Genomic DNA, 24,676 nt, shown 5'->3' on the forward strand with positions numbered 1-24,676 from the left:
AAAAAAAAATTACATTAATTTTAATGGTGCAGAACCAAAGTATATGTAAGCAAGTGGACTTCAATATTATTGCTAAATTTGGAGTTTCTCATAGTTGGTTAGAGCACACGAGATACGAGATTACTGTGAGAATTGTGGTATTTCAGAGAATTGCACAAGTGTTTTCTGTTCTTATATATGGGACCACAAACACAGATGACATCTAGGCAAAAAATAAGCTAATTAAACATTTTCAAAGGGTGTACAGAACCTGAAATTAACACTAGTTAAATTCTTTGTGGCTGCTCATGGCTTATTAAAAGAACACTGTTTTTCCCCTACATTTTTTTCTCAGTATGCTTTCAGATGTGAAGACTCTTCTATTATTAGTAACTATCATGACAACATTTCAGTTTATCTAACAGACACAAATAAGCTTGCTCCTATTCATACATTCTGTTAAAGGAAAAATAACTCCTGCACATGTTTTCTTGATCAGAGCTCTGTCCCAAAAAAGATACCAAAGATACCAAAGTGGCAAAGATACCAAATACCTATTCCATCAAGGTCTTTTAGAATAGGGGGAGAGAGAGAAGAAAAAAGGAATAAAGGAATTTACTTATAGAAGTAGAAATTAATCACAAAGCAATTATAATCAAATTGGTTTTATATATCTTTTAACTAAATATTTCAGAAATAATATCTTTTATGGTTCTGCGATTCTACAAAGAAGGTTTAACTTTTTCTAGCAGTATTTAGCTCCATTTTTGTTAAATTCTTAATAGCTAATTTTGAACAATCCCTGCCAGCAATCTCTTTCCAGTAGCCATTTAGGCTTACTACAGATCAGCAAGTAGATGAATGATTAACTTTGATGATAAAATCCACCAAATTCTGAAATATAGTTCACTAATTATTCTCTCACAGTTTCTAAAGTAAAATGTTTGAAATGGACTGCTTTCAGGTTCTGTACAAAGTCAGATCCCATTTTTAAAAGGAGAAATATCGAAGTAACATGGTGCCAGAGATAGAACAGTAAAGACTTTCCTTCTGCAGGAGTCAATGAAGGGAGAGAAGTAGAAATTCTTCCCACCACATCATAAGAAGATCTAAAAGAGTAAGGGATTAAGAAAAAAAGGATCTTCGAATCACTGAAACCCCAGTCTATTTTTCAAAATGTGTTCCTTTTTTTCTCTCATGTACACCCCCAGTTATTTAAAGATGACCTACCAGATCACTATTATCTCCTTCTGGGGATACAATCAGCATCCTTTGGAACTCCAAAAATCTAGTTAGTAAAATAAATTCACTTACAGAATTGCAAAGAACTTTTATGACTTTGCAATTAAACAAATACATTAGCTACACAGATAACATGATTTATTCAGAAGTTTCTCATACTGGCAGCACTGCTGAGTGTCTGTGAAGTGTCAGTTAACTGCACTTACATATGGTAGTGGGCTTGAAGTGTCATGTTGCATTTTTAAGCCATGGGTAATATTTTTTACAGTGGTTTATAAACACCAGTGATTGCTAATGCAAAAATAAGATGTGCGTCTGGAATTTCCAAAAAGGGTAAAAATTCTGCGGATACCAAATACTGTCTCCTTACCTCTAGATTAAAAAAACCAAGAATGAATCAGTGAAATGAATCAATTGTATGATCTTGCAATTAAGAGCATCAGTCTTTAGCTCCCTTCAATTAAGCAAGCTCTCAGTTTGCTTTATTGGCATGAAATTGGTATAGAGAGACTGAAGGGATAGAAGGAGAGAGGCAGTTCCCAGCATTCAACTGATAATGTACACAACTCCAGAATGCAGTTCTGGCATGCTTTTGAATCCCAGTCCCAAAACCCTGGCAAAGAGTTCATATGACAAGGTTTGCACAGCTGAAAGACTAACATAACCTCAGTATACGGTTAAATACTTGCATTTTACAAGTCAGCGTTTAAACCCACAGTTAAGCAGCAAAAGAGAAGTATCCTGATTTTCAGAAGTGCTGTTTGCCCACACTTCAGTACACTATATGGCTATGCAAGGATTGGATATGGATTACTGCTAGGATTGTAGGATGGCCAGGGAAGCCATTGAAGTTTCCATTGCAATTTTCCTGGGAAGACTGCAAAAAAGTTGTTCAGTCTAGCAAGTGCCCTGTCTCGCAACAATCTCAAGGAGCATGGATAATTAAATTCTGGGAATACTCTCATTTGTCTAATCTGGGACTATAGCTCTTTGTCTAATGTCACTGTCAATTTTTAATACAGTGATGACAACACTTAAAAGAAAAAATATGATACTCGGGTACGAAAAGATCTAAACTTCAGCTCTAGGATATCCACTGAAGATCCATGGCAATGTATCTATTCCCTCATGCTAGGTTTTATTTTAAAAGGGTACAACTACAATGAAAAACAGTATAAAAATACAGTTACATAGCAATTTGCAAGTACCTGACATACAAAACAGTGAGCCATGATGGTTTACTGCTAAGTCAGCCAGTGGGAAAACAAGTTAGTAACAACCAAATGATGAATAGGTTATGTCAGTGATATTTATTTATTTATTTGTAGGCAACCAGGCAGCAGAGGCAACCGTGGGCACAGGCTGATCCACTGCCATGGATCAGGAATCTCAGCAGCAGCAGTTCGGGTGGGATACTCTGAATAAAGCACAGCAGTGTTGCTCTCTGGTAGAGGTAAAGGACCAAAGAGAGATGAAGCACTGAGGTACTCAAATCCAATTAGCCAGACCAACAGTGACCGAAAGTTTTCCTGAGAGTTGAAATATAGGTAAAAATACTTCTTGACTTCTAGTGGGAAAGAGACAGAGCTGGGATAAAAGGGACAGATAAGTTACTGCATTCTGATGTGAACTGAAGCCAAAATTTTATTATTTTACTTTACCAGAGTTTCCAAAGGGGGAAAAAAAAAAAGAAAGAAAAAAAGAAACTGCTGCTTCTGACAGCCTGGAAAACTCCTGTATTTCCGTAACAACAATATAAACCTTGTTAAAATATTACACTCACACAAATTATTCAAATAAATCAACATTCACTCCATTTACAATACAGTGCACCAGCTAACTTCTGTTGGGAATGCTGCCCACCATTTGCTGGAGCTATAAAAGATGAAGGAAAGTAACTGAGATTACCCAGGCCTTTTCCATTTGAAAAATCCTGTTTTAAAATAGTTTGGAGAAGAAAAGCCCAGGAACAGCATGTGCTTCACTTGTTGAAGTCTGGGGCATAACTGAGCATTATTAGAACATTAATACATCCAATTTGAGCTCCAGAATCAGTTTTGGTACAACAAGAATATTAAAAATACTAAAATATTCCTCCACTTTCTCTATCTTATCTCAAAATCCAAAACAATAGCCTTCCCACTCAGTACCACATCTGAGGATTTCAATAGTTTTTGTTTTCTTTAAAGGATGAATTTATTTCTTTAAGGCTCCTCTGCTGATCTTTGCTAAGAATTTCTCTAAGGTCTTGCATCACAAACAATAATAGGTGTCTCTCTGCAAATAAACTTGATTAGGTTCTATCTATCCTGCTGTGACTTTACTTCACTGCCAGACTCACTTTTCCTTACACTGGTTATTGGGTCCAAAAAGTCTGTAGAGCATATATTTGTAACACTTCCAGCAATCAGATACAATTTAACCACCCAATGAACCAACAGGAAAGGAAAGAAGAAGGATACGAGGCACTAGGTAAAAAACCAACCAACAAACAACAAATTGCTTGCCTACATTCTTCTTTCTGTGACTACCCTATTTATAAGGGTATTCATACAAGGAATGAATTAATTAACCTACTCCCCCTAATGTAACAGAATATACAGAAGCAGACGTCTTCTACCAAATCATCTTTCCTCCGTGTCAGAGTTCCCTGGATCTGGGAACTGAAGGAGTGCCAAATGTGCACACGAGCATCCCATCTCAAGAAAAACAGTACAATTAGTTTACTTCTCTTTTCCCCCTACACAGGCAGGTGAGGACAATTCCAAGCAGGGTACCCCACTAAGCACCACAGCCTGGAGCAGGGTTCAGGGCTCCTTAACAACCCTCTTAGAGATGGCATCATCTGTTGACGATTTAAATGTTTCAAGTGGTATCAGTTACAAGTCATCATGGTTAATCACAAAATTTGAAGATATTCCTCAGGCAAACCATCATAGTTGCTTAAACTAGGATAAGAAAATAAACCCTGATTATGAAACTGTCTGAGTTTTCCTCTTCCACAGCACTGTCCATTATCCAAAGAAACAGTTTCTCATTTAAAACCACTGTGTGGGGTTTTTTTAATCCAAGAACTTATCTTAATAGTCAAACAAGCTAAGAAGCCTTCCGAATGGTCTCATCCCATGAGTGTAAAAAAGTCCACCTGGGAGTCTAGGTGGGCAAGGAAGCCTGGACCCAGGTAGTTTCAGGAAGAATGCAAACCCATCAATGAGTGGGAATGAATCTCAGCTGTAAGCACAGGAAGGAACTGAGGGTAGGTTCAAAGAGCAATTCTAGCTGTAGTCAAGGCAGTCTATGGGCAAGTGCCAAAGGACCCACCTTGCTCCTCTCCTGCTGCCCACAGTGATCTTCATTAGGAAGTTAATGTTCACTGCATGGTGGAAGGAGCAGGTGGTCATAGACTTGAAAAATTGCTTCAAAGGTCTTAAGTCCCACTGAGGGAAAAAAAATCTCAGTGCAAAAAGATCTTCACTAAGTCTGCCATAGGAGGGAGTTGTTGCAGCAGCATTTCTTCCTGCACACTTTCTGACAGCCAGTTTAGCTTGATCAATATGGGAACATATAGGCATGATATAAGTCTTGGTCTTGCACCATTACAGTGCAAAAGAGGACAGAGGCACCAATGTTCTCACAACCTGTGATTGGACATACTGTCAGAATGACTGTGTGGTCCAACCCCTCCCTTAATGATGCACAGCTATATGCACCTTTTAAGTTGACTTCTCGCCAGTACATTCTCTTGCCAAAAGTAAGGGCTGTATGAATTAATTAATTTAGTCACAAACTGAACTATATTCTAATGCAATCTACTAAATGAAAATTGCTATTAAAATACTTTTATATTTTGATTTTGTGGATACATTGCTTTTACAGTTGTTCTCAAAGTTAGCTAAACCGTATTTACCATAAAACACTGCTTTAAAGTAGTACATGAAGTGAAATGAAATACTGCTACCATCTGTGAATAATGTAATCAGGCAAATGAGGAATAATGACTACATCATGGTAATTTAGGATAGAACATAATGAATTACAATTGTCAGCAGCTTAGTTTATAGCTCACAAACTTGAGAAAAGCACAGCATATAAAAAGAGCAGGGAAGGATTTAATCAAAATATGATTACAGAAGAGAACGTAAACGACACATGGCATTACTTTTCAAGGGTCCACCACTATTATTTGTATCTTGAAGTCTAACTGAAAACTTACCATCACACACACTCAGAAAGATAATTTCAGTGATACAAGGCTGCTCGTATGCATCACAAATCCACAGAGTTTAGCTCATAAAATAATTCCACCCAACTCTTTGAGGTTGTGGTAGGTAGGCAAGAAAATAATCTATGGAAATTCCACCAGATTCTTTCCATTTTCTAAGTTTCCTATCTGTTCATAGGCCAGAGGTGCAAGTCAGTATTTTCCCTGCCTAGTACAATGACTTCCATTGAGGATGATCTGCAGCAGGAAGCAAAGCTGGTAAGATGCTGTTCTTCCCTACTCTGACATTCTTTTGAGGGGTTCAGGGTGGAGTTATCTTTACCAGATTTGCTAAAATGAAATATCCTTTGAAATATGGAAAAAAATTTCCATACTCTTTAAATTTACTTCTTGCATTAGACAAGGAAATTCAGGTCCCTGTTATTGAAAAGATGCCTTTTTCCTCTCCTTTCATTTCTTGTTCCATCTCCATTCTACATATTTTCCCCTCAAGCATTTCCATAATCCTTTCACTGTTGTACATGAATGCCTCTTGGCCACTGATATATTTCACTTTGCATCATCACAGTCAAGCAGAGAAGAAAGAGGAACTGGAATAAAAACATAGAGTTACTTTCTCTGGTTACAGAGGAAGCTTTGGTGGATCAGTCCCAGCTACCAAAGTGTTGTTTAGCAATCCCTCCTCTCAAAGTTTCCTCTGTAAACACAGATATTTAAGAACAACTTGTCATTTGGAAAAATTTACTTGTCTGTATAAAATGTTTTATGACCCATTTCTCCACAAGGTAGAAACTTAACAAACGTTTCTGAATTCCAGTTGGAATTATGTTCTTCACTGATGAAGACAACTGTCCATTTTTTTCTCCTGTTATAAAACATTCCTTCCATTTAGAATATTCCTGTTCCTCTAAATTACTGCACTGACACAAAAGCAAGAACCACCTGGTAATGCCCAGAGAAATTATAGTATCTGCCCTCAGAGGGCAGCTGCTGGCACTAGTAATAAATAAATAAACAGATAAATGTATACATACATAAATAAATAAAAGCTGTTCACTGAATTTGTGTCACCAGAAATCCAGATGCTTTCCACATGTTTCTGCCTTCCATCATCTGGGAAAAATCACAATGTAGTAGCTCCATTCTGCCATGCTGTACCAAAATCTTTTAGTAATGGATAGTTTAAGTTTTGGGTTTGTTGGTTTGTTTTGTTGGTTTTTTTTTTTCTTTTAATCCTGACTCATAAATAATTTTGTTTCATAAGAAGAAATTTTTGGGGTGAGTATCAGTGGAGGCTGAGAAGAGGAAAGTATTGCAGTTGATGAAACTATACCTTTTTATAAAGCATTTTTTTATTACCATACCATTCATTGTATAAAGGTGACATTTCAACATGAAACACTATAAATTATTCTGCATCAGCTTATAAAAATCTAGATTTTAAAAATTTAACAATCAATCAAGATGACATATAGGAAAATTCCCTGGAAGCCAATAAAAAGACTGTACAAAGTGCACCGCCCTGTACTGCTGCCTGCTCCTTCTTGCTCCCAGGCAATGCTGCTAAAACCTGGCTCTCACTTCTGTTAGCATTTGGCCTCTCTGGAGAATTATGAAGGTGTAAAAGATCTAAAATAGGTATTTCACATAGCTTTCCAACTTGAAAATATGTCATCACACTGTCTTTAACTTAGACTTATTAAAAATACATGACAGCCTTGTGCTTTACAATGTTCATGATTATGTACATCTTAGAGATGTACTGAAAACACCATGACAACAGATTTCACCAGAATTTATCCCATTCCCAGAACTGATTAGGCAGTGCTAAATAAGAAAGCTTCTTTTGGAGCACCATGGCAATAACTAACAATAAATATGACTAACATAAAATTTAACAGACCAAACATGCATCTAAGATTAGCGAAGCAAATACTCCCTCAGTGAAACAGCCAGCAGAAGGCTAAGCAAAGTGAAAAGAGGAAAAACATAATAGAAACCTTCATGAGGAAAAATAATTATCGTGTAACCAAAGTGTACAATTATCTAGATCACCACAATGGTTGCAAAGGGAACCATGACCTGCATGTTTAACAGTCAGACCTGCTATGCCAGAATCAGCTGTAAGTGCTGAGTCTGCCAGCGGCACATTAAACACAAATCTGAATTTAGGAACCTGTAAAATTATTGAGCAATTGGACTAGATTTTGATCTAACTACATCACTTTTCCCTTCACCTTAGTAAATGGGTATCATAATGAATGTAGATATCACACTACAGGCAAAACAATTCACAAGTAAACCACACAAAGTTGGAATTACGATTTTTGAGTGCTCCACTTCAAACATGAACTTCAACCACTGCTGACCATGACAGATTTAGCTGAGAACAAAGTGATCTTTCAGAAGGTCAAGCAAACACAAATTGCTCAAAATTGCTCAAAATTACAGAGCTTTAAAGATGTTTAAGTAAGAAGTGCATGTCAACCAGACCTTCAGGCATTCATGAGATAATCTTCTGCTTGACTCCGATTATTTCCTTTAGTATGAAGAACAGCGGTTCATTTTAAAGAAAGGGCTATTTAGAGAATGCATTATGTTAGAGATTCTCAAAACACAGACCACAGAGCAACTTCTAATGCTCTGAACATTCTTTCAGGGAGCTGCATCTATTAGGAAGGTTCATCAATTTTATCTGAAAGGGAGCGTTTAGCTAAGTAGCAAACACACAACAGGATAGAGTCAAACCAGCAACATCCATAGGACCATTATGAACAAGGGAGTGGCAGCTAACTGGGGATGATGGAGAAGAGTATAGTAGTCCATGAAGGAATATGTGTTTCAGCACAGAAATTAATACCGCCTGCTTGGCCAGGTTTCTCTTGCACAGCAATCAAGGCAGGAAGAACAGAGGTTGTGTATGTCCAGGTAAGGTCTCAGGATTGTGTCAAGTGCAGATGGGGCGCAAGACAAGATTGAGGAGCTGGAAAGTATCTCCAGGTTCCACAGATCAGCCTCACCTTTGGATGCAGATGCAGAAGACACATTCCTCTATGGATCATGGCAATTGAGCTATTTTAGGTATACACATTGAATGCAGAGCTAGAACTCCAAATATTTTAACAAACAAGGAAAATATGAGCAAAAGTGTTATTTGACACGTAAGGAGAACTATTTTATGCATCACAGTCTAATAATAAATTTAACTACTTTCTGTACAGGAAATAAGACACAAGTGAAAGAGCTGACTTGGTGTAGGTCCATACCATGACACTTAAAATTAAAACACTGAAAGCTTAGTCCTGTTGTGGGTTTGGTGGGGGCAGAGGCAGGGGTTGCCAAGTATGATAGCTTCTTTAAGGCTGCTGACATCTCACATATGAAATCACAGAGACAGAGAAGATCATGTAGGCACAGTGCTAGGCAGGGAAAATTATTAGGCAAATATTTAACAATCTAAACCTTGAAAAAGAAGTTTGAAAAATGAGTTATATTCAGATGAGTTTTACTGCTCATGTAATTCATAAAACTGCAATATTGAAGGTAAATAGTTCAGGCAGTTGTAAACTCATAAAATACTATGCTCAAGATAAAAATTATCTGGAACCTAACAACTCTGTCTTCTTTTCATAAGCTACTGACCTTTATTTCTCTCAAGACGAAGTTCACAGTGGAATTAATCAATGACTAGCACACATATATCACTTACCTTGAAGTCACAGCTTCCATGAATTCATCAAGAAGATCATCATAGGCTTGACCTCTAATTCTCTTGTGTCTCAGCCCAATATACAAAGGATCTTTCAGCAATTCCTGTTTAAAAAAAAAATGTTTGAACTATTACATGAGCAAGTTACAATACTACACTCTCAGTTAACAAGAAGGGGACAAAAATACAGTGTTTGAGGATTAACCCAAGCATATGAAGTACATACCAATTCATCCACCTCTACATTAAGACCGAAGAAATATAAAGAGATTAAAGAAACACCCTTTTTGTATCAAGGAAAAGGGATACCCTAGTCTCAAAGGAAGTGTATAGTTTCCAAGTAAAAAAGTAAAATTTACTCTGGGAAGTCAGGTTTCAAAAGTGTCTTTTAAAGCTTTAGTTAGTAATTTTCTATTTTTCTTTTATATCCTGAAAGTGCTCTGACATTTTAAAAAAGCCGTTTTCCTTAATTTTATCAGCATGTTTCACAAACCTCTCCCAGAGACCATCATTTCAACTGTTGATGAGCTGATATTCAGAAAATGTGCTGCTTTCTAAAATTCAATACGCCAAAACATAACCAAGCCTTTGCCCTTTTCCTTCCAAACTTTTTAGATTATCAGTTTAGATTCTAGAATTCTTCATTTCAGCTATCCATGTTCCATCAGTTGGATATGATTTCTGAATTTGTCTATGCTTAAATCTTGCACTTTTTCTTCCTTTACCTTTATGACTCAGACTTTCCCATGGTCCATAAAAACACTAAACCTGTATCATGCCATGTCTTCACTACTAGAAGGTCAGATATATTTCCAAATTATAACTTACAAATTACTAAAAGTGTTCAAAGCATTTTACAACCACTTTTGACCATCCGCTTCAGCTACAGCAATTTCCCACAGCAAGTCTCACGCTTCCACTGGCTCTCCCAGGAACTCAGGTATAAAGGCACTCTCTGCTATTATTTCTCACATGCCTCTGAAAAAAAATAAGCTAATTTCCCCATTATATGTTGTATGCAATCCTCCCACACGTGCCCAAACAGCTTGCAGAATAGGTCAGAAGCTTGACTAAATATTTTTCATCCAAAAATAATATGAAAACCCAACAGGGTGGCAGTAATTTTTACACCAGCTTCAACTAGAAAAAACATTGTAAAGAAAAGTACAGACCAACTCACCTTCCAAGAGAGAGCCTTCAGAATGAAAAATGAAGCAAGAAGTCTGGAAAGCTTTCTCAACCTGATCCAGACTGGGAAACAGAAATTTGATTTCTGAATTTTAGAGAAGCGCCTAAATTCCCATCCCAGCCTTTTTTTTATGCTGTAGAACTGAAAAAATTCCTCTGGGCCACAAGCCCCTGTTAAAGATTGATTTGAATCAGTATGAAACTCAAAATCTTTGGTGGTATTCTGCCTCCCCTGGGAGTATCCTGATGCAGACCTACAGATAGAGATGTTTGTCTCTCCCTCACTTTTCTCTCCACATCCACAAAGAAGTAAAGATATAAGATTAGAATATTTTAAAAGATCAAGCAGGTTTAAAAGCTGAACTTTTTAATACTTGCTGTATTAATCACCAATTCAGAAAATTTTGTAATACATTACTTACAGCCATTCAGAAGTTGTTAGTTCAACTTTTTGAAGTGAAACATGAATAAAGCTCAAAATTAAAATTACTTTATAAATGAAGTTGAAGTCATTACACTGTAAGTATTTTATTTATTCCCTTCACCAACACAGTGTAGGAGTCATGCTTAAGTAACATAGTTTTTGAGGAAATAATTTTGCCTGTGTATTTACATTATCCTAAATATTCTAGCAGCAAAATCAAAATAATAATTCTGTACTTATTCTAGATCTGCAGGAAAAACTTGCAAGAGTTTGACCTGGTATCTGTCAAAGGAATTGTCCGGTTAGTATAGTCTTCTTTTTTTTATATAACCACTTCAAACTTTGTAGTCAAGAACTATTTCTGGAATTATTTTTTCATTTCCATTTTGAGTTTGCCTAGTTATTAAAAATGAATCTGAAAAATCAAGGATAAATATATATTTCTGGGAGATGAATTCACAGGAAGTGCAAATTAACTACTTAACAACATGAAATTTTAAGGCAAGTTTGGAGAGCCCATATGAGCTGTCTCATGCTTCCCACCAGATTGAGCACACAAGGTTGGGAAGAAGAACTGGCAAGCCTCAGGAGCCTCTGTCAGGAACATCATGGTAGGACTCAGAAACAGCAGTCTCATTTCTAAAATCCCATTTCTACAGCTTTCCATGCCAGTAGGCTTCTGCTACTCCATGTCCTGTGCAAGGATACCGCATGTTCCACTGTCCAATTCAGAGTAAATAACTTAATTCCTTTCCAACTCCTCTAATTCTTCTTCCTTAATTGATTTGCTCTTTTCAAAGAGCTTCCACAAGCTTTTTATTAGGCAATGTCTGTTTTCTCATTTTATAAAACAATGCTCAAAATGAAAAAAAAAAAATCTTTGCTCCCTTTATTTTTTAAATTCTAAAGACGTGTTTCTAACGTCTTTAGTTTCTTTGTGGCCAAGACTGAATCAGTCTGATTCCTTCAAAAAGGCAATTTAGATGGGCAATGATTCTGTGAAAGTTCAAGAGAAACAGGTATCGCATTACTCTGTTCAAAAAGTGCTAAACCAGACATGGGTCTGCCTTGAAACTTACACAGGCTCTTACACTCCTTTTGCTGCTTCTGCATTTTTCATGTCTGTGAGCTTTTAAATCTATAGTCAACACTAAAACTCAGAACTCCAACAGTTCCATTTATAGGACCACTGTTTGAGCTTATTCACCTACCTTTGATGCTGAAATTTAATGTGAAATATTTAAAATAATTATTACAGTGTTTCTGGAGCATATATAAACCTCTAGCCTGGGAAGTCTCACAAGCAGAGACAATTAATTCAGCAACACATCTCTGATGAAAAGCTTGGCCAGCTATATACTCAGAGTTCAGAATTCCTTTACAGCTCAGTGCATTCTGCTTAACAAACGTTACAGTTTGACATGAAATAGCCCCAAAAAGTTCCTTTATGGTCCTGTTTGGAACAACGTATGAAGAAACCCGTGGCGGACACAAAAGAATGAAACATTCAGCAAGTGAAAAGAACAGTGGTCACGTCTGTGCCCTGAGTGGCAAACCATTGTGGAGCTGCTCCCTTTCCAAAGGGCACTGAAGAATGAATAAGCTGCTTAAGCACATTATCCCCTTATTCAGGTCAACACCATGCAAACCAGGACCATGCTTGGTTTTTTTTAGAGGGTTCACACATCTTGAGAGATTAACATTTGCTACCAACTATTTCATGGCTTTCAAAACAGATTACCAAAAAAAAAAGTTCCATCGTACAATCGAGTATGTCAAACTGACATGATGATTAGGTACTTTTCCTCAGTGACTTGGGTTTCTTTTGTTACCCAGCTTGTTGTCAAAGTTTAAACTTTGTTTTGTTCTTTTGGAAATCCAATCTCCCTCAAAACATAACTCTCCTTTTTTCCAGGTTAGTGGGTTCGTTATGCATATTACATGATACTGAAAAAGTTGATGCCAGCTTATTTTTAGACATGTTTGTTCTAAGGCTAAAAAAAAAAGTTCTAAAACATTTAGGTTTACCAATGTGGTACATTCAAGCTTTAACAGAAATAGGGTTTTCTAAGAATAAAGGGCTTATTTGAAGTTCTGGCAGTGGAAATAGCATGTAGATCTATTTAGAATTAGCTATGCAAAATAACGAGTTCTTTGAAGCACCACCTGAGCGCATTAAAACTGTAATGACCTTTGGGGGTTTTAAGAAAAAGGCAAGCCGTTTATACCATCTTACTCAGGGTAAAGAGATCAGCAAACCATCAAAGTTCAAGCAAGGCTGAGCCGTGCACCTGGCTCTAAGTTAGCTACAAAAGCCAAACCAGTGAGAAACAGAAAACTGTGCACTTAAATATTTCATCAGTTGAGCACAAACACGCTGAAATGTCATTTATTCCCACACTTGGCACTGAGATGTTTCTTCAGAACAGATACATATTTTAGTGAACAGCTTCATGGAAAACTGGAGGTGAACATCTGCAAGACCCTGAGCCTTTCCACTGACAAATATGGAGCAGAGATTGCTCAGAACCAACCAGTGCCACCTAGATAGTGTTTGGGGTACGGTAATGCTTCAGAGAAGCAACTAAACCCATGCCATTAAAATGTCAAAACCCTCCAGCAGTTCTACACTGGGAAATGATTTGCACTAGAGCCACAGTTACAAAGCTAAAAGAGAGCTATATTTGTATGGGACATCTGAAGCTTTGGGACAAAGACATGCCACATGCCAGAAATTAAACACATTTTAGAGCATGATTGGTCTAACAGGGCACACAGTTACCAAGAACACCAGCGGGAGGCCGCTGCTTTTTTAAGTCTTAGTATTTTCTTACATTAATACACTCTAAATTATTTTTGTAACTTTCTTGTCTCAGTTTTAACAGGTTGGGGAAGGGCTAGTGAGCACAGGAAGGCTTCTGTTCTCCAGGAAAGTTGCATATTCCAAACTTTTTTTTTCCCCACAAGATTGAAATTTCATTTGATGTGAAACTTTTTCCAATAAAAAGAGTTAGCTGGTTAGGAACATGCCAAAGTTTTGGACTTAACTTCAGCTTCCATCGATACTCATTACCCAGTAATCAATCTGCATTCATTCAAATTTTTGGTTTGTAAGCACTAACACACTGAATCACAATTTTCTGTCCTTCAAGAACTGCTTACAGCTGCAAAGTGTTTTTCATGGCATTAGAAAGACTGTACAAGATTTCAATTTATATTAGACTAGAAAGCCTTTCTTTTCTTCGAATAAGCTTATTTTGAAGTCTGAAATACAGGATGATGCCCTTAAAACATGTAGCAAATCCTGTGTTTCCAAATGCTAAATGAATTTTGGAGAGTTGAATGCTGCTAATTGGATTTGAGGCTGTAGAATACTTTGCAGAAATAAGTTGCATAAACACCAGACCTCTGTCAACACATTTGCAAACGTTAGCAAGGGGCCTCTTGCACAAGAAAAAAGGAGCCTTATCCTCTGTTTCTCCCTAAAAGAAGGAGATCTCATCTTTGGGAGTCTCAGCTAGCACTTTATCTAGACATCTCCAAGACAGGTACTGGCATACAGAGCAGTAGCTCTCTTTGCCCCTTAGTTACCTCCACTGGATCCTCCATAGGACAGGATGTCACAAAAGATCCCAAAACAGAAGGCCAAAAATGGGTATCACAATGAGTTGTTCTAGCCATAAAAAAAGGAGGAAAAACCCCACACACTAGACATGAGTTTTAACAGTTGAGCCCAGCTGTGCTCACCTTGCCAAAACCAAGTGGCTGTCAGTTCTTTAGAGACAAAGATACAGCCATACCATAATTACTATTTTCCCACCTGTAACCCTAAAAACATCACTGAAAATTGTCCCTTGTCTGCTCAGACAAAATAGACACCTTCAGCAGTCAAGAGTTTAAAAGATAATACATTCATAGCGCTCCTTTGTCATCAATCTCGAATGTAGTGCTTGAAGGGAAAAACTTATGAAATAAAATTATTAGCAAAGAGTATTATGAATTTTTGAGACAGTTCAAATATAAAAATTATTAAAACCCTAGTGAAGCAATGTCCTCATGTAACAGAAAAGAAGTTACAGTATTTCAAATTCTGCTTAAAAGAATTTAAGGTTGTGCTAAAAATATAGAGAATATATTCTCTTTCATATATGCATAATGATACTATAGATTTGCACACTCGGACTAGACTTTCTCAATTATTTGTCCTTAAAGACAGGCTTCATTAATTCAATCCAACTTGTTCTTTAATTTCATGAGGTTATTAAAGTGTCAGTGTGACCTTTACATCCTGTGCTTGCTTCTGCTCAGGAAGCTTACTCATTTCTTAACCTGAGAGGAATTACCAGTTGTAGCTTTGAATGCTCACTGAACCCTGTTGCTTGTATCCCAGTTATTTCCCACGCATGCAAACAGCCTTGCCCAGCTGAAAAACTGTCAGCTCCAGCGAACTTTAACAACAAAATAAAAATGCCTCTAATGGCTGGAAAGAATGCTTCATGAAGGAATCTTGTAACACACTATGAAATTACCACAGCCCGTCCCCAAGCAAGAAGACTGCACAAAGCCAGGCTGTGCCAAGGACATTCTGTGGGATGTTTCCGGCGCATGTATGTGGCACTGAATAAAGGCCCCAGTGTGCGAGTGCTGCGGGCAGACAGTGGCTGTGTGCCCAGGGGCACAAGCCTCCAGCCCCCTCGCACCATCTGCCTGCATCCCTCCATCCCATGCCATGGCTACCAGAAGGGCCCTTCCAGGAAGTCACACTCATTCCTGTGGGTGAGTATGCAAAGCTAAAGACCACCCAGGCCCCTGAGGGCAACATTTACAAACATACCTGAGATACACAAATGTGTGGTTATGTGAGCCCTCATTAGCAAGGGAGCACCAAGTGCAAAATCCAAAGACAGAAATTTGCAGCACCAAGGGGCAAGATGCACTTGATTTTTCAGATTTTTCAAGAGGCTGCTGTCTCCTCAAGTCAGACAATGCATTTGTGTTTGGGACATTGACTCACTTGTGTCCACAAGTCAGTTTGTGGAACCAAGTGATGGATGAAAAGGTCAAGGCTTGTTGATAGGGCAGGGGCAGAGAGCAGTGTTGCCTTCTAGTGTGAGTCTCTAGATACACCTGAGTCACTCTCATAGCTTAACTCCAAAATGCTGGGAATTATAAAATATTTGTATTTTATAGAAATCATACTTTTATAGAAAGTTTATCTTATGATTTTTAGGTGTAATTCAAGATTCCTGAGCACTTGAAACACACAAGAGCAGTTACAGCTGGGGTCCGTCAATGATGCATATGCCTAAGAAGTTCCTTTCTAGGCTAACTTTTCCATTCCAAACAATCTGGAATTTACAATGACATCTGAACCTCTTTACTTGGTGGGCTTTGAAAACTACAAGTAATACACAGTACAGCTAGGCTAACTATATATTGCCATGCTTGATATTGAATACTAAAATTTAAAAATTTTTAAAAGCAATAATACATCTGACATCAGATGCATTATATCTTTTTCAGAGCAATTTGGCTTTTATTCCACCTGCTCACCTTTTCAGTACACAGTGTAAGAAATTCACACAGCAATGACAAAGCTTTTTCAGTAAGTTACCATTGATATTAAAAAAATTCTTGCAGTAAATTTACTTGGACAATCTAGCAAAAACTGCTCTGTGCACCTTGATCTTTATGGCAGTCTCCAACCATGAAAGACCTGGGAACAGCTGAGTAGTGAAACATACGTCAACTACAACTTTGCTAGCCAACAGATTAAGCAAAAAAATAATGGTATTTCTCTGAAATTTAAATTTCATTGGAACCTTTTTTCAGGTCAAACAGCTTACACTGATGATTTTCAACCACTTTAACTTCTAAAAACTATTAGAAGTAAGTATCAGAGAATGGCCATCACGAGCCATGTGCTGTTCATAGTGAGAAAAGCAGGCATTTTCCTGAGGATTGGACTGGGTGTTGTTATGAAAATACTGTAATTGAAGAAAGAAAAAAACTGCCTTCAAAGTTAGCAAGTTAGCTTGACAGTTTTTCATACCAGAAAATAAAAAACTAAAAAGTTTTTCAATTCTAAACACACAATTGTGCCAACATCTTCTGTTACAGAAAGTTAGCTTGAAAACGAAAATAATAAATTCCTTGTTAGACTGATCTTTATAGCACTAGAGTTCTCCTAGTACTATGCTTGTTTATCACCACCATAAGGATTCATCAGGTCCTTCATTCAAATCAACATTTAACTTATGCACCAAGTGGCAGCTGTGCCAAGCAGCTCATAACTAAGTCATGTGATTACCAGGATGAAGGGGAAATAATTTCTAATCTTGGAAAAATACTGAAGAAAAGCACAGCAAGATCCATTTTCTGTGTTAATTGTGCCAGTCTGAAAACAATGGAATGCTTTGTATGAATGGGGCACTGTCACCATGGGTGGAATACAGAGGCTTCTTCACAGAACGGGTTCTCAAGCATTAGAACAGGCTGCCCAGGCAAGTGGTTGAGTCCCCATCCCTGGGGGTAATTAAAAGTACATGTGGCACTCAGGGACATAGTTTAGTCGTGGACTTGGCAGTGCTGGGTTAACAGTGGGACCCAATGGTTTTATAGGTCTTTTCTATGATTCAACCTGCTACCAGAGCCATATCTAGTAGAGTTACTAAGGAGAACAGAGAGGCCTAATTCATTGTGTATTTTAAGAAAACAAAACAAAACAGCTAGATAAATACTCTGCATTATGTTTAACAGTCCAAGAGAACTCTCCTGATGTTAACATCTGTCTGCAAGGATAGGGACAATGCCAATTCCACAAATGCCTGTAATTTGAGTTGGAACTTGGAAGACACTCAGAACCATGGTTTCGGAGGAACATTTCATCAGACACAATTTTAGCGTGCATAACTCTTTTACACAGTAAAACTGAAAACAAATGGTTGTCTGCATGCCAGTGGCATTTCTTGAAAAACTTAATCATTTGCCTATTGAGAAAACAATAGTCCTGACGAATCCAACATCATTTAGGACTTCATCACATTGGGCTGTATGTAATCACCAATATTTTAACATACAAACAATAGTCAGAAAGCAAAGAAATCTGAGAAATCTCATGTATTTTATTAATATAGTTTTCAGAAGAAATCTCACAAGAAAACTCCTAAAACTCCTTCTGTCTACTTTCTATCAAATCTTTTACTGAATCCCAGAAAAGGCTCAGATGAACCATTAAGCTCCCGACACAACTGACCTCCCACAGGCACCACAGAGTTAACGACTACAATTTCTTCTTCATGAACCCCAGCAGCTACATGGCTAAAAAGTCACATGTCCTGTCACACATCAAGAAACATGGAACAATACCCTCACTGCTACACTTTGAAATATAGCTGATGGATGACAAGAACTGGAAGCTATAGAAACAGATTACTGCAACCAAACTTTCAAAAGTTTATTGCTCTCAAAAATCATGAGGGATGACATGCTAACACCTACTTGAAGGTCCAGCCATAAGTGCTTATAATAAATCAAAGATGGTGGCCAAACAATAATCTTTAAGAAGAGCCCAAACAGTGCTCATGGTAGCCTATATAGTACTCTAAAAACAAGTCCAGCCCCAGTGAAACAGTTTAGAGAAGTTGGAGATATTTATCAATTTTTTTTTCTGCAAAGTTAGAGGAAGTGTAGCTATCTCAGTTCATTACTTTTTTTAGCTTAATCAAGAGAGTGACAAGATACAGCTTCTTGGGGTGATTCAAACACTTTAAATACATCAAACTTTTCTACACCATTTTTGCAAAGCAACAAACACACATCATTCCCTTTATGTTCATGCACTTACATTTACAGATTTTCTTTAGAATAGGTAGCTGGAATGTCTGAGTATAAAGAGTCATCCAGGTTTCAAAACCAGACAAAAATAAAGGCAAAAAACCCAAACAAACCCAAAACCAAAAAGCAAACCACCAACAAAGTGAATCAGCAAAGAGCAAAGACTGGTTGTTTTGAAGATGACACCAGTAAAGTTTTGTTATTAATCAGCAATATTCAGAAGAATGCCATCCTAGTAATTTTCCTTCATCTGAAAAATTTCAAAGATAAGATGAACCTTAAAAAACTCTCAAAGACCTTTTTCATTCATATTTAATATTCTACTAAGAAAGAGGACTCTGCTAATATTTTATCAGCTCACACATTATGACAGCAGAGTGTCTCAAGTCCATCAGATAGGTAATTAAACAGAATTTTAACATATCAATAGATACCATTTACAGAACTGAAAATCTTGTTCTAGGTTACCAGTATATCTCATTTCTACACCAACAGTTCTGATATTTTGTTTTTATTTTCTTTCCATTCACACATAAATATAAATCTCCACCACTTGTTGTGACCTCTCCTCAGTTTTATTAAACTTATGCCTATTTATTTAATTTACTTCCATAAGCTACTTCCACATGGTCCTTCCTTTGACCCTGACATCCCTGTCTCCTGTGCTGACACTCAGACATTTTCTTTACTAGATCCAAATGGGTTGGACCTCTTCCTGCATCGGCAAGTCACATCCACAGTGTCCCTTGGACTGAAAAAAACATGTTGATATTATTTTGGTGCTGGCATCTTAGCTATGTATCTGTCTTGTCACCAGTAAAAAAAAAGGAAAAGTCATTCTGTGCACAAAGTAGACTTGCTAGTGCAAGGCCAACATTTGCAAGAGCACCTTTACAATTCAAGCGTGACAAGCTTTGTCCCAGATTCTAGGCTGTCTTCTGTGGAGCCATAAATAAAACATATTTTCCCACCTTTTGTGGTAATAGCTATACTTATGCCCATTCCTTCTCTTGTCTTCTCCACTGCCTGTGAAATTGCTGAGGAGGTTGATAGCAGTTACTGTGAAAGCCAACAAAAACAAACACTATCTGTTGCTGTCTTCTGAGCATAAAGATTTGGAAATGTCCAATGTATCTTCAAACAAAGTCTGCCATGAATTTAGTCTATGGATATTCATGCATGCTATCCAAAATAAGCATTTCCAGATATTAATTTCTGCCCTCTTTCCTAGATCCCCTTGCTCTGAAAAGTGAAGTAAGAAGAAATTAAACAGACTGACAGAACTGCCTGTAACATCAGTACACAGCTCGTTCTTTCTAGTGTCAGCTGAAACTGAGACTTAAATCCTGTGTCACCATCTATATTCTTTCTTCTAACACCCTTCCCTTCTAAATTTCTCAGGTCTTAAAATTCATTACCAACATGTGGTTTGGTAAACGTGGAAATCTGAGGCACCACCTAGCTTTGTCACATTTTCCATGCTCTAATGAAATAGAACATTTCACAAAAGAAATAATCATAAATAGCAAATTTCACAACAATAAATTAACAGCTTCAGAAAATGAATATATTCCTAAACAAAATGACAAAGTTTAAAGGATGACGATGGATCAAAAGTAGCAGACAATTTTTGAGGTCTTCTCATGCACTAAGCAGTGGAATGGCATTTCTCAAAGAGCAGTAGAATGACACTTCTCAAAGATAACAAGAGTTTGTTTAGTAAGAGGTTGACATAAGTTCAAAACCAAGTTTTAGTCTCTGTAGAAGTCCCCTGAGTCACACAGTAACCACGTCAGACACACAGCAAGGCAAGTGAAGTGCAAACTGAGTATGAATTTATGTCAGCTAACTTAAGAACCTATATTGGATACTTCTACATCTAAATTAGTCTAGGCCCTTTTCACAGTCAACAAGTAAAAAAAAAAAGATTAAAAAACATTTTAAAATACAATTCGTCAGAGTGGTTTAAGACAGTTCCTCTACAAGAAGCAGCTCCTGTTCCCCTTACAAAATTAGCATAGGAGGATTAGCTTAGGTTCAGATGACTGTCAAGCTCTGCAACTCTTTTTAAGTCTTTCTGAGCTTACCTAGTTTGGCCCCAGACTCTCAAGACTAATAATTCAAACACAAGGTTATAACTGTTCATTCCACTGAATCTTAAGTATGGGAAAGAAAGAGGCAAAAACATTGCTGCCTAAGTGGGTATACCAGAAAAGTCTAGATTTGGGTTTAGTACACAGGCAACATGGAAAGGCTGGATGGTTACAAGAAGACTGCAAACACAGCTTCAGTATTTTATGAAAGCATAAGAGAACTTTAGGAAAGGCAATTCAGAATGATGGTGGATGTAAGTCTGGCACTGAAATACATAACAATATATTACTTTACACTACATGCATATTAAAAAGATAATATGTACTTGAAAGTCTCTTTTAATTTAATTATACTAGAACAACTGCATGAATTTTTAAAATTGCAGTAACCTTTTGTTGTACAATAACAACAGTAAGTCCCTGGTGAAAAAAAATCTTTCCCTGTTGTTTTTTTATTTATTTAAAAAGGACTGTAAGTATTTTTGCTACTGACAGGAAATTAAGATCAAGGTATTTTTCATCCTCCTATTAGGGCAAAAGAAGATGAGCACTAAAACAGTAGTAATGTAAACACAGAATGCCTTTCTACTGTAATAGTAAAGAACAAAGGCCATTACAAGTGACATTAAAGAAAATGCTGGTAGTGTACACGTTATGAAACCAAGAAAAATATTTAAAGAGAGTAAACGTTTAAAATCCAAGCCCATTTATATCTGAGTTTTATTGGTGAAAGTGCTGGTACTCATACCGGCTGATGTACGCCTAACAAAATATGAGAAAAGCAGCTAAATGAAAACAAGAGAGAAGATGCAATATGTTCCCCTGGGAACACCATGGTAAAAAATAGCAAATGATCTTCTACATTTTCAAATAAGTTAAAACTTTTAACAGCTCTAAATAGTGTGGGAAATGCTGTTCCCCTCTGGGCGCGACTTCAGAAAAGGGGTAGGCAATGTTCTGTGTTTCAGCTCTCTTAATACATCATTAGTAGAATGCATCCCCTAGGAAGCACAAGACATTTACACACAGTCTTCTTGAAGGTTTAATATAACCATGGAAATACACAGTAAGACAGAAGATACAGAAGAAACTAATTAAAAAATTGCAGAATGCCATGGACAAAGTAGAAGACAAAGAGGCTGTCTCTAAAAGACTGAAACACACTGGGATCCTCAGTATCTTGGGTAAATCTAGATTTATTACTACACTTACAAATTCTCAACCCATCTGAGTTAAAACACTGAGTAAAAATAACTTTTGAAATGTTCAAGTTGTGAATGTAATACCAGACATATTGCAGCTTTCAATAAGAGCATTAAAGAGCAAGAAAAGGAAAAGTCCCAAAAATTACTAAAGATATTACCTGTCAGATACTTGTGATCTGCTCAAACATGTCACCCACCAGTCCCTGCACTGAGGGAAAATGGTGGCTCTTGTAAGTACCATCCCTTCATCAGATCATTCTTTAGGTCTGCAGGTGTAATACGGATGCTGGCACAGCTCCAGGTGTTTCTGATGTTTAAATAAAGCATATTTAGGAGCGATTGATGATGCCATATTTATTTTAGAAGTGGAACCTTTTGAAACACACTGGAAAGATGACAGTAAACCCCTCAATTTTAAAACGTGGATCTATAGAAGTAGATGCACTTGTCCATTCCCTCTTCTAACACAAACTCAGTCCACTTCAAATAACAGAATAGATTTAAAAGGAGACTACCAATTCTGACAAAATAAAACAGTGTGGGGTTTTTTCTCCTTCACAGTGGGCTAGACAGGACTTTAAATTCAGAAATTACTTTACTTTTCAGTACTTCTGAACACTGAAAGAGAATAGAAAATATTTGCCATGAAATTGACACTAGGAAAAGTAGTATCCAATCGCACTATTTTCTTGCCAGCTGGAAGTTCAGAAAGGGGAAGAAAAAGGAATGGTCATCTATTTTCCCCTTTGCTCAAGTGCTGCCTGTATGCTTCCAGGGAAGGCAGTACAGCAGCAAGATCTAAGGGGGAAAAAATCCACTTGTGAAACAGAACTTAACTGGTAAAGGAAAGTGCAATTATCTCCTACCAGACTGGCACAGACAGGCAGCAACCAAAAAATAAAAACCCCACAGAATATTTACTTCATCAATAGTTTTACAAATGCTCATGCCTGGAACTCAGCACCACTGGGCCACAGCATTACTTCTGAGCACCTTCCTTGGCCTGATTGTTTTGTGGAACATGTTAAAAAGCCTCTTTTCATCAGCCAGGTTAATTTGGTCAATAACATGTTAACATACCTAAATGAAAAGCTGCACATCTGGAAACCTGTTTTGATCACACATAGTGTCATTTGTATTGCAGAAATATGCAAAACTACTATGGAACACACTGGAGAATATAACCTAGAAATGAGATTCTCATATATGCACCAGATACAAAAATAGACTCTATATATAGACGGGACCAATCTCTGTTCATAGAATTCAGGAAATGTTACGACTATGTTACAGTAAAACTGTCATGGAAATGTTGTCTCCAGTTTTAACAATCATCATTCACAGGGAAGGCAACAGGACCTTTTTAAAATCAGAGAGCATAATCATTCCCATTGCATATTTACTACATTTTTTAAAAAGTGTAGAAGTGCCACTACTCTACATAGGAATGCAAATTGTGATTGTCTTTTATTTAGAAATCCCTGCAGCTGTGCACAATTTAAATTATTTACTTGCCACATTTATATCTTTAGATTGATAAGGTATGAAATTGCAGGTTTCCTCTATAATCAGTTTTCCACTGTCCAGGTTTCTATTTTGGTTGAAAAATGAATAATAAAACCAGGTTTGTTTCTGTTTTCTCAACAGTTTTCATTTGCACATTTATGTGTAGATATTCCTCGAGAATATGAATCTTGGAAGGCTGGTACTAATTCTTACAACAATTGGAAATAATTTGGGGAAATACAGAAAGCTAACTAGGATAAGATGAAAAACTGAGCTTGAATTTGCACCTCAGCTTTTCTGGATTGCATATTCCAGCCCAGATGCCTGTCGTTCCTCCAGAGGAGTCAGAACTGCCAGCCCAGGCACGTTCATTGACCTATTATGGGCAACTGTGAGAACCATCAAATTCCTACATTTCAGTATTTTAATAAGTTAGGAGAAAAAAAATATTCCAAAGCAAGCATGCAGGAAACAACTTGAAACAGCAGCCCACAAGTTCCTGAACTGTCACAGATGAAGGAGTAGCTGCCCTAGCAGCTGCCCTGCATATTTCTCTCTTGTGCACTTTTCAGTGATCAAATAATAGAATCATAGAATTACATAGGTTGGAAAATACCTTTAAGATCATTAAGTCCAACTGTCAACCCGGCGCTGCCAAGTCCACCACTAAACTATGTCTCTAAGCACCACAGCTATATAGCTTTTAAATACCTCCAGGGATAGGGACTCTACCACTTCCCTGGACAGTCTGTTCCAACGCATAGCAACCCTTCCTGTGAAGAAATTATTCCTAATATCCAATCTAAAACTCACCTGGTGCAGCTTGAGGCCATTTTCTCTCACCCTATCTCTTATTACGTTGGAGAAGAGACCAACAGTTATACAAATAAAAAACAGTTCAGATAGTCATTTATTAAAAGCAAGCTTGCCAGGATGATTCATCTGCACATTAAGGGCATATATATGTGACCAGTCAGCTTTTTAGCTATGTTTACAAAGGGCAAGAGAACGTTTGTGTGTCCAGCTTCCTCGCAGCCATTGCAGCTGCAGCTGGAATGACTCCTGACCCCTGGGCAATCTGTGTGGCACTGTCCCAGTGCTCAGAGCACCACGATGTCTTCTGCTAGAAACTGCCTGTGTAAAAAGTCCTTTCAATGTGAGCTGTCTTGGCTCTTCCACATTGTGTGAAAGTACTACTTGAAAGAGTTGAATGCTTTCTACCTAAACTGAAATTTATGGTAAATGGTTTAAGTTTAAATGCTAACACACAAT

General features: G+C 37.3%; 1 protein-coding gene across 1 annotated transcript in view; it reads right to left on the reverse strand.

Moving 5' to 3' along the window:
• The window catches only part of ME1 (malic enzyme 1), a 159,465-nt gene that overhangs the window by 60,323 nt on the left and 74,466 nt on the right, over window positions 1-24,676 (reverse strand). The window contains exon 6 of the mRNA XM_042016261.1: window positions 9,153-9,256. Coding sequence (XP_041872195.1) covers window positions 9,153-9,256 — 104 coding nt within the window. The remainder of the gene's footprint in view (window positions 1-9,152; window positions 9,257-24,676) is intronic.

This window comes from Corvus kubaryi, unplaced genomic scaffold, assembly GCF_017639235.1.
Source record: "Corvus kubaryi isolate FWS band 111438036 unplaced genomic scaffold, C.kubaryi_AGA036_p1.0 split3-73, whole genome shotgun sequence".
NCBI classification, from domain to species: Eukaryota; Metazoa; Chordata; class Aves; order Passeriformes; family Corvidae; genus Corvus; species Corvus kubaryi.